The 14,091-nt window shown below is 52.3% G+C and overlaps 1 protein-coding gene across 4 annotated transcripts in view; it reads right to left on the bottom strand.

Annotated features, from left to right (window-relative positions):
- Window positions 1-143: 143 nt before the first annotated feature.
- The window catches only part of ATP2A3 (ATPase sarcoplasmic/endoplasmic reticulum Ca2+ transporting 3), a 32,512-nt gene continuing 18,564 nt past the window's right edge, over window positions 144-14,091 (bottom strand). For 2 of the 4 annotated variants that reach the window (XM_038548573.1, XM_038548575.1), the window contains 10 exons: window positions 13,964-14,089; window positions 12,591-12,809; window positions 12,145-12,480; window positions 10,004-10,224; window positions 8,887-9,089; window positions 8,226-8,311; window positions 5,607-5,740; window positions 5,010-5,127; window positions 4,376-4,493; window positions 144-1,478 (listed from right to left, as the gene is read on the bottom strand). In XM_038548573.1, coding sequence (XP_038404501.1) covers window positions 1,459-1,478; window positions 4,376-4,493; window positions 5,010-5,127; window positions 5,607-5,740; window positions 8,226-8,311; window positions 8,887-9,089; window positions 10,004-10,224; window positions 12,145-12,480; window positions 12,591-12,809; window positions 13,964-14,089 — 1,581 coding nt within the window. In that variant the 3' untranslated portion in view covers window positions 144-1,458. Of the gene's footprint in view, window positions 1,480-3,974; window positions 4,047-4,375; window positions 4,494-5,009; window positions 5,128-5,606; window positions 5,741-8,225; window positions 8,312-8,886; window positions 9,090-10,003; window positions 10,225-12,144; window positions 12,481-12,590; window positions 12,810-13,963; window positions 14,090-14,091 lie in introns of all 4 variants that reach the window. The other 2 variants (XM_038548576.1, XM_038548574.1) reach the window with 2 other exon arrangements.

A 14,091-nucleotide genomic window follows, 5' to 3' on the forward strand; every position in this document is an offset into this window, starting at 1 on the left:
GCGATCCCTGGCTGGCAATGTGGGAACCCCAGACCTTGGCTCATGTCTCCTGAGGTAAGTGCATGTGGGTGGTGGCAGCCCAGGTAGACGCCACATTGGCAGACAGTGGAACCACTCTAAGGAACCAGACAGTGACGGTCCTCTGTTGCCACAGGTACTCAACCTTTATTTCTCTACCAACTGCGTGTCCACAGATGGGTACAAGGCCCTGCCACCCTACCCAACCTTAAGATCTCCCTTCCCTTCAGCAGGAGAGAAGCAGAGGATCTCTGTGGGCTGGTGCCTGGGGGAGCCCTGCCCAACTCTCTTGTGGCCTCTCTGGAGACTTTGAGAGAGGGGAGGGACAAGAGGTGGGATAAGAGGCCACAGAACCTGGAGCCCATTTGCTTAATCTTTGCCAAGGGGCAAAAGCTGAGTTAAAAGAACATTTGCATTCACCAAACACTCTTTTCCCATCATCAGACACGGTCCACGTAGACACACATTCCTCCAGCAAGGAAGGAGGGGGAAGACGTGCCCTTGGGTGACTAGCCATTTTTAGTGACATCCTTGCAGCTCATGGGTAGGTGGCACTGGGGGCAAAGAGTGAGGCCAAAAGTCTGATTCTGGGGATTTGGAATCACCCAGCTGTGCAGACTATGGTATGGTGCATACAGGGTTAGGCTGGAAGGGTACAGTGACCAGGTAGCCAAGGATGTCTGGGGTCTTAGGCACCAGGGACACGAAGGGCAAATCTGGCCTCTGCTTGGCAGGCTGGGCAGCACCGAGAGAGAGACTTGGCATGTCTCATTTGTTTAGGATGGGAAAATCGGAGTCTGGGAGTGCCCAGAGCAAGGCGGGCAAGCCAGCGGTCTCCTAGAAGCGGATCCTTGCCCTCTCCTACTACCATGTGCCTCTCTCTGACCTCCTAACCCCTGCACATATAAACAGCAAGAGGCTCAAGCCCTCATGAGTCCTCTGTTTTGTGGAAACAGAGTACAGGGGGCTTGTCTGCCCTCGCTGTGCACAGTTGGGCCCAGATGTACCCCCCTCACCTCTAACTGATCAGGCCCCAGACCAGACACTAAGCGAGAGGTCAGAGATGGCAAAATTCTGGGAGTCCTTCATCAGTATAGAGGCACCAGTCACCAAGTAAATGCCCAGCCTCCAAGCAAGCGGGTGCCTGCTCTAGAATGTGCTCACGGATTTGGGGGTGGAGGTCCATGTCTGGATCTGGCTTCTGGGCAGATTCCTCCCAGGCTGCAGCTCCTGGGCTAGAGCTTCATGGCTGAACTTCCCAGTAGACTCCCAGTTACATGAATTATAGAGCCCCCCATGCGTACGGAAGCAGGGACAGAGACCCCTGGCAGGGCCCAGTGAGCAAGCGATGAGTGTGATGGCAGTGTGGAGAGTATGGGTGGACGCTTGGGCATCATCAATCTGAGGTACACACTGGAGACTCCACTCTGTTCCCGGCACTCACTTGTGGTCCTTTTCTTCTGGAAGAAAAACCCAAGAGCACACTAAGTACACATTCACAGTGGGTCCTTCTAGCTCCTTTCATGCTCCATTTCTCCTGGAACAGTTACATTCTCCCACAGCATTCACCAGTGGATCCCCAGTCCCACTGCGTCTCCCAAGGCAGCCTCACTGATGTCCCCTGGACCTCCTTCACTCCACATGTTCTATCAACACCCCCGGGCCACCCCAGGGTATATTTTCCTCTTGATTTTCAATTTGGGGAATAACTACCCAGTATGATGAGATCCAGAAACTGATTGCATCAACTCTTCATTCACCCCATACACTCAGGCCTGCTGATTTTACCACCTACATCTCTTGAGTTCATCTCTTCCCCCTGCTGCCCCCAGGCTTCCAGTCCTCTCAGCCCTCCCCTTCAACCCCATCTTAACACACCATCATGCTCCTGCCTCTGGCATCACCCTACAAATCCAGGCTGTCTATCCTCTTTGGTGACTCTCCATTGCCTTCCGAGTAAAGTGCAGGCCCACCTTGTACCCTGGACTCTCCCCTGGAGAGTCCCCACTCAGTTTCTCCAGGCCTCTTCTCTCCTCAGTCTGGCCTACTGGCCTCTGCCTGACAGTTGCTCAGCCACACCTGGGTACAGCCAAGAGATGGGGCAAGAGGACCCCCACCGCTGCCCCCTCACCTACCCACTGGGGCTGACCAGGCATCCGCAATTCTCCCCAGGACACATCCCTCATAAATCACAGGGAAGCTGCGAGCGTCAAGCCTCAGCAAAACTTCCCTAAAAGGCTACCAGGCTGACTTGGGAACATAACAGGGTCCCCTCTCCCACCCCCGCCCCATCCGGCTTTAGGAGGCCCGAGGGACTGCAGCCACATGGGGCAGAGCTGTTTGGGCTTGCAGCACACCATTCCACCTCTCAGATGTGGCCACAGATGACCAGTCTGAATCCTTCCTGTGGGCCCCACACCACTCCCTACAGCAGACCGCCACCCTTTCAAGCCAAGCCTCACCAGGACCATAGTCAACATCTCAGGTTAATGCTAGAGGTGGAGGTGTTGCCCAGAACCAGTTCACCCTGGGCTGGCTCATTGTCTCTCCTCAGACCAGCTCAACATAGCTCATCAGCCTCCCTGCCTTGCCCCTCCTATCTGTCCTCCATGGTTTCTCCAGTCTTTTCCATGCTTCCACCCTTCTGCGGCTCTCATTGCCATGAGGATAATGTCCAGGGTCTTTCCCTTGGCATTCAAGCCCCTTTCCACACTCTAGTCTCACCTCTCTACCCTGCACTCTGAGCCCCAGCCCCAGGAGAGACACCAAACCATGCTAGCCTAGCTCTTTCTCCACCAAGTTCTGTCCTCCTCTTTCAAACCTTTGCTTAGGCCTTACCTCTTCTAGAAATCATCTCCAACCTTGCCCCAGCAGGGACTGCTCCCTCCCTAACACTTCCAACATGCCCCATCCTGTTAGGGGCCCCTTCCCTCCCCCCAGGCCACCATCCTGCAGCCAGTACTGAACAATGCCCAAGACATAGGCTTTTTCCCATTGGCTAAGAAATTTTCTCAAGAAAATACATTGAACCCGTTGACAGTTGTGGCTACAAAGGAAGGCTCTCAAGGAGGACAGAGAAGCTGCCTGAGCTGCGAAAAAGGCTTGACCTCACAGATGAGTTAGTGTGATTAAGGCTGGCCAGTGGATTTCCTGTGCTTCAGGAAGTGAAGACCCCTGTGCTTCAGCCAGAAATGGGGAAGCCCTGGGCCCCTGAGGATGGAGTTTCACCTTCTTCAGCTCCCTAGGAGTATCCACGGTGGGTGGGTCAGAAATAACCATACAGGGGGCAAAATGCCTTGTCCAGCTCCCTGCTACCTCACCCATGATTCCCACAAGGCCTTGCTCTGGCTGAGCACCTGCCTCCACCCTCAGGGGAGTCCCTCTATGTGTGTCTGGTCACCCTATGGACAGACCTGTGGAGGGTGAGCTTCTCTTTAATAAGATAAAGTGTTTACAGTGGTCAGGAAGACTGGCCAGCGTGGGAGATAGGAGCCGATTGATTGCCTTGGCCCCTATGGAATGACAAGTACGTGATCTATTTATAGCCCCCCAACTCCAGGCTCCCTCCCCTGAGGCTGGGACACATTCCTGCCAGAGATGGCCCTCAAGGACCCAGCTGCTCCAGGGCAGGCCTTGGCCATGGCTGGGCCTAATCCAGACCCCCCAGAGCAGCCTGGCCATGGGGCTGCTGCCTTGGCTCAAGCTCCCAGGAACAGTGAGTTTTTTGCCCCTGCTTCTTCCCTGTCTAGGCAGCTCTGACAGTGAGAAGATGCTGCCTCCTTTGCCCTTGGGAGGTTCAGAATCACCCTCTCTGAAGCTCCATCACCAGCAGAGGTCAGCAGACTTCTCTACACACTGCCCCCAGTCCTGACCCTGCCATTCTTCCTCCATCACTGGGTTAAGGCAGAGAACCCCCTCTTCCACCCTCCTACAAGGTGATACCAAAGAGGCCAATCCAGTATGGCCTGGAGTCCCAGAGGTAGTCAGTGGCTGCCCACTCCATGTCTGGGAGATTGTCCTGAGAATGCCTGCATAAAGACAGGCTAGGTTCAGAGAAGTCAGAGGCCAAGGCCCAGAGGAGGGTACAGTGGGCCTAGCCATGCAGGGTTGGTGGCGAGTGAAGAGAGGGAGACAGCATGGCCCTGAGTGGTGCTCCTGGCCCCTGTAGGGTAAGATCCTGCAGATACCACAGGTCAGAGCCACCAGACCAGAGCCCCTTCTTATCCTCCACTTGGTGATCCAAGAATACTTCTTTCTCTGTACAGACAGAAGCGGAGCAGAGGCAGGCAGGGAGGTAGACAGGGAAGCAGGCTAGAGGCAAGCAGGGTGGGGGGCTTGTCTGCGGCTTTCCACTCACCATCCATGTGGTTCCGGGACAGGTACTTGAGGGCTTCATCAAGCAGGATGACAGGCAGAGATATCTGGAGCACCACCACCCACTGGCGCCCGCTCAGTGGGGTCACCTGGAAAATAAGCTGGGGAGGGGAGACGTTTGGATAAAGGAAGGACTTCTTGTGCCCCTGCCATCCACCTCATCCACCTGTTTCATACACCGGCTACAACGGACTCTTCCTGAGCATGTCTAAGATGCTCCTTGAGGTGCCACCTCCAGATCCTTGTCTACCCTGGTTCCTCTGCCAGAAGTACCCTCCTCTGCCCTCCCTCAATGACTAAATGCTCTTGGTCCTGTTTGAGAAGTAGGAAGGATTCTGTACTGAGAAAGAACAAAATCTTTCTTCCCGCCCTCACCCTGGGAGATTCCCCACAGAAAGAGGTCTTATCTCCACCTCTTTGTTCCCCAAGAGTGAGGGCTCCCATAGCACAGGCTGCCTGTACCAAGCACCTTCAGATCTCCCCACTCCCAGTCCTCCAGGCAGCTTCCATAGTAAAAGGGCCACCCTGGCCCTCTCAGTGACCAACCCAGGGCCCAAATGTCACAGGAGGGTTTGGATCCTGTCACAGAAGAGGATTGGGGCAGGGCAGAAACTCACCGGCAGGGGTGGCACCAGCAGGATGAGAAAGTGCAGGGCCATGGACATGGCCACAGCTGCCAGCAGCCAAGGGTTCAGCCAGGGTGGCATCCGCAGCAGCGACTGGTTCTCTGAGACACTGCCAAGGGCACAGGGTGCTCATCTCAGGCCAGGATGGGAGCAGGCACTGCTGGGGGCACCCGTCCACCCATGTGGAGGTGTGTGTGGGGTGGCCTGGGGCCTCAGCATTTCCCTAACTGGGCCTATAGACTGGACCACTTTTGGGAGGCCAGTGTAGCCAGGAGGAGTGTGTCTGCTCAGCCACACTGGCCTGTCCTAGGGCTTGGATGCCCTTTCTCTGTCCCTCAGACCCAATCTTGGCCCCTCCACTTACTCAGGCCCCAGTCTTGGCCCTCTTTGTTCCCTAGATCTCAAGTCTGGCCCACTCGTTCTCAAAACCCACTTTGGGACCTGTCTGACCCTCAGGTCCTAATCTTGAACCCCATGATCCTTAGGCCACAGTCCTGAATACCTCTGACCCCAATTCTGGGCTCTGACTGGCTCTCAGCCTCCACACTTAGGTCTCAACCCCCATTTCTAACCCTCTGCCCAGCCCACCTGTTGAGGGCATTGCACATTTCAATGGTCACCAGCACAGACAAGGCCATGGTTGTGGGAAAGCGTGATTCGAAGACCTCGCAGTCAATGTCGGCAAAGAGTGGGTTGTCCTCGGAGCACTTCAGGAAGTTCCTCTGAGAGCACCAAGGAGGAGTGGGGTGGGGTTGGGGAAAACAGTGGTCAGGGGAGGGGCCAGTATGTGGGAAGAAGGAAGCCTCACTCAAACCACATCTGAGGACATAATACAACCAGTGGGCAAAGTGCTACCATGCGGTGGACCAAAGGAGGGGTGCCCACCCAGAATGGGGTTGGAGAGGCTACACTGTGCCAGGGAAAAGGGAGGTCACCCTGGGGTGGGCGTGCAGAGGGACAGAGGGAGAGCAGCTAGCATTAGGATGGGGAGGACAGAAGAGGGCCTTGGGATCAGAGGGAGGATGCAGGCTTTACTTTGAGGCTTCATGGGGCACCCTGAGTATTGGAGGTGCAGGAATAGGGGTGGTGATTTACTGAGACCACAGAATAAGTCAATGCATATGAAAATCAATCAGCCAAACTGCTTGAATAGAATTCACCTTTGGTGGGTAAACAAAGGCTGCATGTATCCTAATCACTGTTATTAAACAAGCTTCTATTCATATCTCCTTCCATTTCTGCCACTGAAATTGAGCTCTACCAGACTTGACTTTTGCTAGGGCGCCTGGGTGGCTCACTTGGTTAAGCATCTGCCTTGGCTTCAGCTCATGAAGCTGGGGTCCTGGGATTAAGCCCTACATCAAGCAGTCCAGCTCCCTGCTCAACAGGGTAGTTGGCTTCTCCTTCTCCCTCTGCCCCTCCCCCCACTCGTGTTTTTTTTTCTCGCTCTCTCTCCCCATCTCTCACTCTCTCTCTTTCAAATAAATACATAACATCTTAAAAAAAAAAAAGACTTGCCTTTTGCTTACAACATGGGTTAATGAATTGCTAGGTGCAGGCTTACTACATGGCTTCTTCATAATTAAGCAGCAGCTCTCAGAGCTCTGTAGGGGAAGTGGCTCTTGCCCCTGCAGTCCCAGGGGAGAGTTTTCTTCCTGTTCATAGACTTTGCTCATAGATTCTGCTGTGATAAGATGCTGAGTTGAGGACATGCGTGACAACTTCTGTTTTGTTCTCTCCCACAATACTGGGATGAGTGTGAATGTTCATAACGGTTCAACAGCTCCCTTCTCCAATAATAAAAATCTGTTCCCTGGACTTTCATCTGAACACAGAGATCTTTTAAGCTAAAGGTTTAAAAACTGGACCCACATGCTATAAAAATAACCCTCAAAGAGAAATCTATAAAATGACAGGCTGTGAGCTCCTGTCCAGTAATTAGATCCCTGTTTTCCCACACTGCATAAAAATGGCTAAGTGACTGTCAGCCAGAAGGGGCCGCTAGCATTTTCCCCTTCTCTCTCACACAAGATGAAAAATTATTAAAAACTCTGGCTTGGCTAGATTTCTTATTTTGGGAGATTTTGGGAGACAAGGAGATGGAGATTCTTACCTTATTTAAGTCAACAGTGGGATTTTCTCCAAAAACCAAGCTCTAGTATTTGGGACAAGTGCATGTTTTTATTTGGCACTGATCATAGAGCAGAGAAAATGTCCTAACATTTGATTCCACCCAGAGAACAAGAGGACCAAATACCTCTTCCTATTGTACCACTGTGGTCAGGCCCCACTTCTGCAGATCTTAATGGCCTATGCAAACACATGCACACAAATACAGCGTATACACCTCCCACACAGGCATGTGCAGCCCTAGATCCTTATGCATGTGCAGAGGGAAAAAAAATACAAACAGGCTCACATCAAGATGCGTCAATAGATAAATGCCCTGCCCAGTTCAGACCTTCTGGGTTTTACCAGTATGCATCTGCTACACACATGCATTATGTCCCAGGTCATGGTCACAGTGTGGTCTCTTGAATTGTTTATTAGAAGGTACTCAGGGCTGGAACTTCTGTCTCATAGGTTCACTGTGAGCCTTGTAGGGATGGGGGCTTGTTTCTTTGGGTGATGCCACTGTTCCGCTTGCTCCTTGCCTTTGCCTCCCTGCCTATATCCTATGTACCTTATCCTGCAAAGCCTCCTCTGTGTTTCATTAACTTAATAACGATACAACTCTTACTATGTGCCAGATGGTCTAAGCACTTTACAAGTATTGACTCAGCTAATCCTCCTGATAGCCTTCTGAGGCTGAGGTGGGGACTATTATTACCCATTTTATAGATGAGGAAATTAATAGAGAGGTTAAGTAGCCTGCCCAAAGTTACATAACCAGTGTACAGCAGAACTAGGGTGTGAGCCCCTGACTAGGGTCGTGCCCCTTGGTAGCCCCCTAACCAAATGACTGGGAGGAGGACTAACGACTTCTCTGGCTCAGGAGTTGGGCTGCTATCTCTAGGTTTCCAGTGGCTTCTGAGCTTGGCTCCTTAGATGATGGGTGTCCATGTATGCCTATAGGGGTAGGGAGGCACAGCCATTGGCCAACCACAAGGTTCTGGACCCCTTCTCCCTGGAACCCCAACAACTGCTTGGGTTGTGAGTTCTACCTCAGGAATAACCCCAACAAGGTCCCTGGCCGTCCTTGCTTACCAGTTGGTAGAAGGTGACGTGAGGTCCCTCGGCATCATATAGGAACCACCAGGTGGCGGCAGCCACTGTGGCCAGGCCTACGTACACTGCAAGGAGGGCAGGAGGAAGCTGGCTATAGTGGATGGCTGTGGTGTTCTGTAATCCATTTCTCCTTCCTAACAATCCCTCAAATTTGTCAGGGAACCACTCTCTCCCTTTCTGAGCCCTGTGGTTTGCAGAACCCATCCATAGTAACAGTGGTGGGTCTTGATTGGCAACCAGCATCTGCCACACCCCTGGCCGTGGTGATTGGCTAGGAGATAAGAAGGTGACCCAGTCGGGCCAAAAACAGGTCTGAGGCTTTTATCATATTACTGAGGGATAGATAGCTCTTTCTTCTGTTGAATTTGGGATTGTATTGGAGTAAACATGAGGGCTACAGCTGCAGCAGCCATCATTCTACTCCAAGGGGCACCTGCCTGAGAATGGAGCTGAGGTACAGCCAAAATACACCAAGGCCTGGATCCAGCCATGCCTGAGGCTTGATCTAGTCTTTCCCATTAGATGAGTCCACAGTTTCTTTTGGCATAAGCCAGGCTCAGTCATATTGTCTATAGTTTGCAAGCCTAACTGATAGAAGCTCTCAGGAAGCTCCTGAAACCTGACCAAGGACCCCACTCACCTCCAATAGCCAGATATCGAAAAAAGAGCCAGCCGCTGATAAGGGCCTCATGAGGGTTCCTCGGCAGCTTTTCCATGATGTCCAGGTCTGGTGGGTTGAAGCCCAGGGCTGTGGCAGGTAGGCCATCTGTCACCAGGTTCACCCAGAGCAGCTGCACGGGGATCAGGGCTTCCGGGAGGCCCAGAATTGCCGTGAGGAAGATGCTGGAACCAGAGTCGTAGGCTCTAGTCCCCAGCAACTGGAGGGTCTAGCTCCTACTCATACCCCAGGCTGGGAAGCTCACCTGCCGTGACCACAGGAGCCCCATCTCACTTTGCTAGTTCTTACGCATGTGAGACTTGTGTGTACATGGCTCTGGCTCCCACTGGGCCACTCCTGTCCCCCACCCCCACCCCCACCCCGTCTCAGCTCTGGAGCCTGGGCAAATCTGCTCTCCAGGCCTTTCCTGTTAGGCCGTAAACTCCTCTCTAGGGCATGCACACATGTGGACAACGCATACTGGGTACATACACATTGTTTACAGCCAGGAGCAAGGCTTAGCACAGGACCCACAGTCGCACAAACACAAGTAAACACCCACGTGCCTGCCCAGACAGGTGGAGATGGCAGAGTTCCAGGTGTCCAGGAAGGCACCTGCTCACCATCCCCCATGGGCATCTTTCACACATGAACCGAAGTGGGTACAAATCACACCCCGGCACAAGCCTTCCGTGCTTATACCTATGCCCAAAGATGCGCGTGTGTCCACATAACTTCCATTCGGGTACACACACCACGCTCACACGTGACCGTGTGCTCACATTCACATACACACGTGAGCACGTTACTGCCCAAAAGTGGGGCTGGCTGTCCTGTCTTGCCAACTCTAAATGTAGGAGTTACAGTTAGAGGGATGACAGTAGACTTTTTAGGCACCTCTTTGGGGACTGGAGTACATCAAAGGAGGATTGATGAGGTGCTCCTGCCCCTGCCCTCCTTGAGGCGAGACCCTAGGAGTCTCCAGCCAGGGCAAAGCATGTGTCCCTCTATCCCTACAGACCCATCACAGGAACAGGCATTTCCCTTAATGACCTAGAGCTGGTCCAGAGGGCTGGGAAGAGGAAATAAAGGGCCTCACCAGACAACCTCGCCTACATTGGAAGAGATGAGGTAGCGGATGAATTGCTTCATGTTGTTGTAGATGGCCCGGCCCTCCTCCACTGCAGCCACGATGGAGGCAAAGTTGTCATCTGACAGCACCATCTCGGCTGCTGACTTGGCTACAGCTGTACCAGAGCCCATGGCAATGCCAATTTCTGCTTTCTTCAGAGCCGGGGCATCATTCACCCCATCTCCAGTCTAAGGGCCAAGTTAGGAAGGATCATGCCTAAGAAACTTCACTTCCTCTTCCTTGACTTCCCCCCACCCCAAAATCAGAGGATGTCCCCAGGAAAGCAGACAGCTGAACAGAACAAATGGTGAGGTTGAGAATGAACTTAGAGACTGGGCTGGGGATGAAGCTAAGGGGAAGAAAGGGTTGCAGCCACGGACAAATTTGAAGAGAAGATCAAGTTGAAGGTCAGGGAAGATGGTGATGTGGACTTGGGAAGAGCGTGGAAGGGTCACTGATGATGGTGGAGATGAAATTCAGATTGGATGCAGAATAGGGGTTAGGGGCAAAGTTAGGTTAAGTCAGGGATGAGATCAAGGTGATGGCTCAGGTAAAGGACCAGGCAGGTGTTATAGTTAAGGTAAAGGTTGGAGCCAGGGTGAAGGTCAAGGTCAACACTGGACTCAGGCTCAAAATTTAAAAATTAGACTAAGGTAAAGGTCAGGTCAAAGTCAGAGGCCAAATCAAGGTTATAATCCACATCAGGAGTAAGGTCTTAATCAAGGTTGGAATTGCAGTCAAGGTCAAGATTAGAGGCCAGATGAAGTTGAGGTCTACATAAAGTATTGGGTTAGGTGTCAAGGTCAATGCGAAGCATCAGGTCAGGGTTCAGGTCAAGACTGAAGCCCCTAACAGGGTTGAGCTCAAAGTAAAGATCAAATTAAGATGGTCAAGTTGAAGGTCAGGAACCAAGTCAACACAGAGGTCAAAAATAAAGTCAAGAACCAGGTTACAATTGTAGTCAAGTCAAGATTGGTGCCTAGCTCCATATCAAGGTCAAGACTGGGCCACAGGTTAATATTAAAGTCAAGGTGAAGGACTGGGGGCTAGAGGTTAACGGAAGCCAGGTCAGGAGTGAGACTGGGGTCAAGAATCAGATTAGCGTTGGTGAATAGATCTGTAATCAAGAATGAGACAAAACAAAAAATGGCCCAAACAAAATGTCCATCCAAAGGTGAATGGATTAACTATGGTTATATTTACACAGTGGAATGCTACTTAGTGATAAAAAAAGCAATCATCTACTAATACCCAAAACAACATCGATAAATTTCAAAAGAAAGAAGCCAGACACAAGAGTATACATAACTGTATGCTCCCATTCATATGAAAATCTAGGACAGGCAATCTGTGGTAGAAAAATGGCCTGTTGTGGGAGAGGGGCCTGATGGGGAAGGTACATGAAGGAACTTCATGGGTCCATAGTAATGTTCCTTATCTTTTTTTAAAGATTTTATTTATTCATAGAGACAGAGAGAGGCAGAGACACAGGCAGAGGGAGAAGAAGCAGGTTCCATGTAGGGAGCCTGACGTGGGACTCGATCCAGGGACTCCAGGATCACACCCCAGGCTGCAGGCAGCGCTAAACTGCTGCACCACCGGGGCTGCCCGTAATGTTCCTTATCTTGATAAGGGTTTGGATGACATGCAAAAGTGTGTCTGTACTTATCAAAACACATCAAATGAATGATATGTTTAAGACTTGTGCATTTCACTGCATGTAACTTTTTCCTCTAAAAGGAAAAAAAATAGAAGCACAAAGGAATGCTGCTCTCTGTAGTACGCATTCTAACTATGTGAGGGAGAAGCGTGCTGATGTCTGCAGCCTACTTTGAAATTTATTTAAGAAAAGATGGATTAAGGATGGATAGATGGATAGGTAGGCGCAAAGCAAATAGAATACTACTGGTAGAATCCAGATCATAGACGTTACAGGTTTTACTATAAACCTATCTTCATTTTTGTGTTTGAGATTTTTTTGTAATAAAATGTTGGAAAACCCAAGAATGAAGAAGAGGCAGGGTTGTATCGGTTGCTTTCTAAGCTCTCTGGTCAGAGGTCCCCCAACGCCTCACCACCTCCACTAGGCTCCCAGCATGTGGCCTCACCATGGCGGTGATCTCGTTAAAGGACTGCAGGTTCTCTACAATTCGGGACTTGTGTGCAGGTTCCACACGGGCAAAACAGCACGCTGTGCGGCAGGCATGGCGCTGCTGCTCGGGGCTGAGGTCATCGAATTCGCGCCCCGTGTAGGCCTTGCTCACCACATCCTCTGCGTCTCTGAATATGCCAAGGCGGCGGCAGATGGCCACAGCCGTGGCTTTGTTGTCGCCTGTGATCATGACCACACGGATGCCGGCCCGGTGGCAGCGTGCGATGCAAGCAGCCACCTCAGGCCTTGGAGGGTCCAGCATGCCCACGCAGCCCACGAAAGTCAGGTCCATCTGTAGGGAGGGGGCAGATGCAAGTGGGGCCTGGGCCCAACCTGTTACCTGCCCAGCCTCTGCAGGGAGACACGTAGCTCCCGGCCCCGGGGCTCTACCCTGGCACCCACCTCGTATTGCACAAACTTGCTGCAGTCGTCCAGCTGCATGTCCTCCTTCCTGGGGGGTGCATCCCGTGTGGCCAGGGCCAGGCAGCGCAACGTGTCTGAGCCTGAGCCCCAATCCCGGATCTTGGCCAGGATCTGCTCCCTGGAGGTGGCATTCAGGGGTACTCTGTGGCTCCCCACTCGGACTGAGCTGCAGCGCTCGATGACACTCTCAGGAGCCCCCTGCATCATGGGGGAGGGCAGAAGCAGCTCTGTCAGTTAGGAGCCCTTGCTTCCTCCTCTTGCCTACCTGAGGATGGTTGATGGCTAGAAAAGGTGAAAGGCCGTCCAAAGGGACACAAAGCAAGATATGTACCAGACTCCATTCTCTGAGAGCTCAGAGTAGGAACCACATGGGCCTTGCTGTGAGAATACCCAAAAAGAATGGGGGGGGTTGGGGCTGTCCATGGTGTGGCACCCCAAAGCTGAGAAAGTCTGCTGCAGCATTTGGGGAGGAGGGGGACAGGACTGGCAGGCCTCCTACGTGTCTTGCCTCCCTGCCAACTTGGTGCTACTGGGATCCCAATTCTGTAGAGGGCTCAGCAATGGGGAGCAGTATGAGCCCTGCCTGGGAAACACAAATAGAGCCATGCGGAGGGTGTGGCTCTGGGAAGGTGTTCTTGGGTAACAGACTCCTCAGTAGCCTTGGGGCCTCACCTTAGGTCTTGCCCCAGGCCTGGGAATAGCTTCTGAACCCTCCACCAACCCTATTCCCCTCTTCCCAAAGGGCACTCCAAATGCTGTTTGCAAAGTGGTCTAAGATCCCAATACAGAAACTTTTTCATTTCAAAAAGGATTAAAACCTCCACTTCAGTATGAAGTTAGGGCTGTCATTCCTACTTCAGGTTGAAAAGCAGTGACAGGCATGATGGGCAGAAGTCTGGATGGGAGGCTTCCCTACCTAGGACTCAGTTTCCAGAACATGAAGCACCAAAGATGGGCATCAACCACCTCAATACCCCCCATCAAAGGTGAAAGGCCTCCGAGACCTCCCAGTTTGACATTGACATTCAGATGGAGAGACTGGGGCCCATGGAGGAGCAGAGGTGACCCCAAGGTTATGTGGCAAGGCAGTGTCTCTCAGCCCAGAGCTGGGACTGTGATGAGCGGCAGGCCTTGGCATCTGGCCCTGGCTTTATCTCCACCAAGACTGGATCCTGCTCCCAGTTCCCCATGGCAGGCAACCACCCTAGTTCCTGATTCGCTGCCTTGACAATGGGCCTCACACCTCCCTTAGTCTCCACAGTCGCTGTCACTAGCTCCTCAGAAGATTGAAGGTCAGATCTCCCAGGGCCCTCACACGTACAGAAGCCCCCGGGCAGTTAGGCAGGCCCCACCTTCACAAACATCTTGCTGCCCTGGGCTGCCGGGCCAGGGCTAGTGGGTGTGCAGTACACCGACATGGACTTCCGGTCTCGAGAGAACTCCAGAGTAAACTCCTTTCGCATCAGCTGCTTGATGACCT

The sequence above is a fragment of the Canis lupus genome, chromosome 9 (assembly GCF_011100685.1).
Source record: "Canis lupus familiaris isolate Mischka breed German Shepherd chromosome 9, alternate assembly UU_Cfam_GSD_1.0, whole genome shotgun sequence".
Classification (NCBI taxonomy): Eukaryota; Metazoa; Chordata; class Mammalia; order Carnivora; family Canidae; genus Canis; species Canis lupus.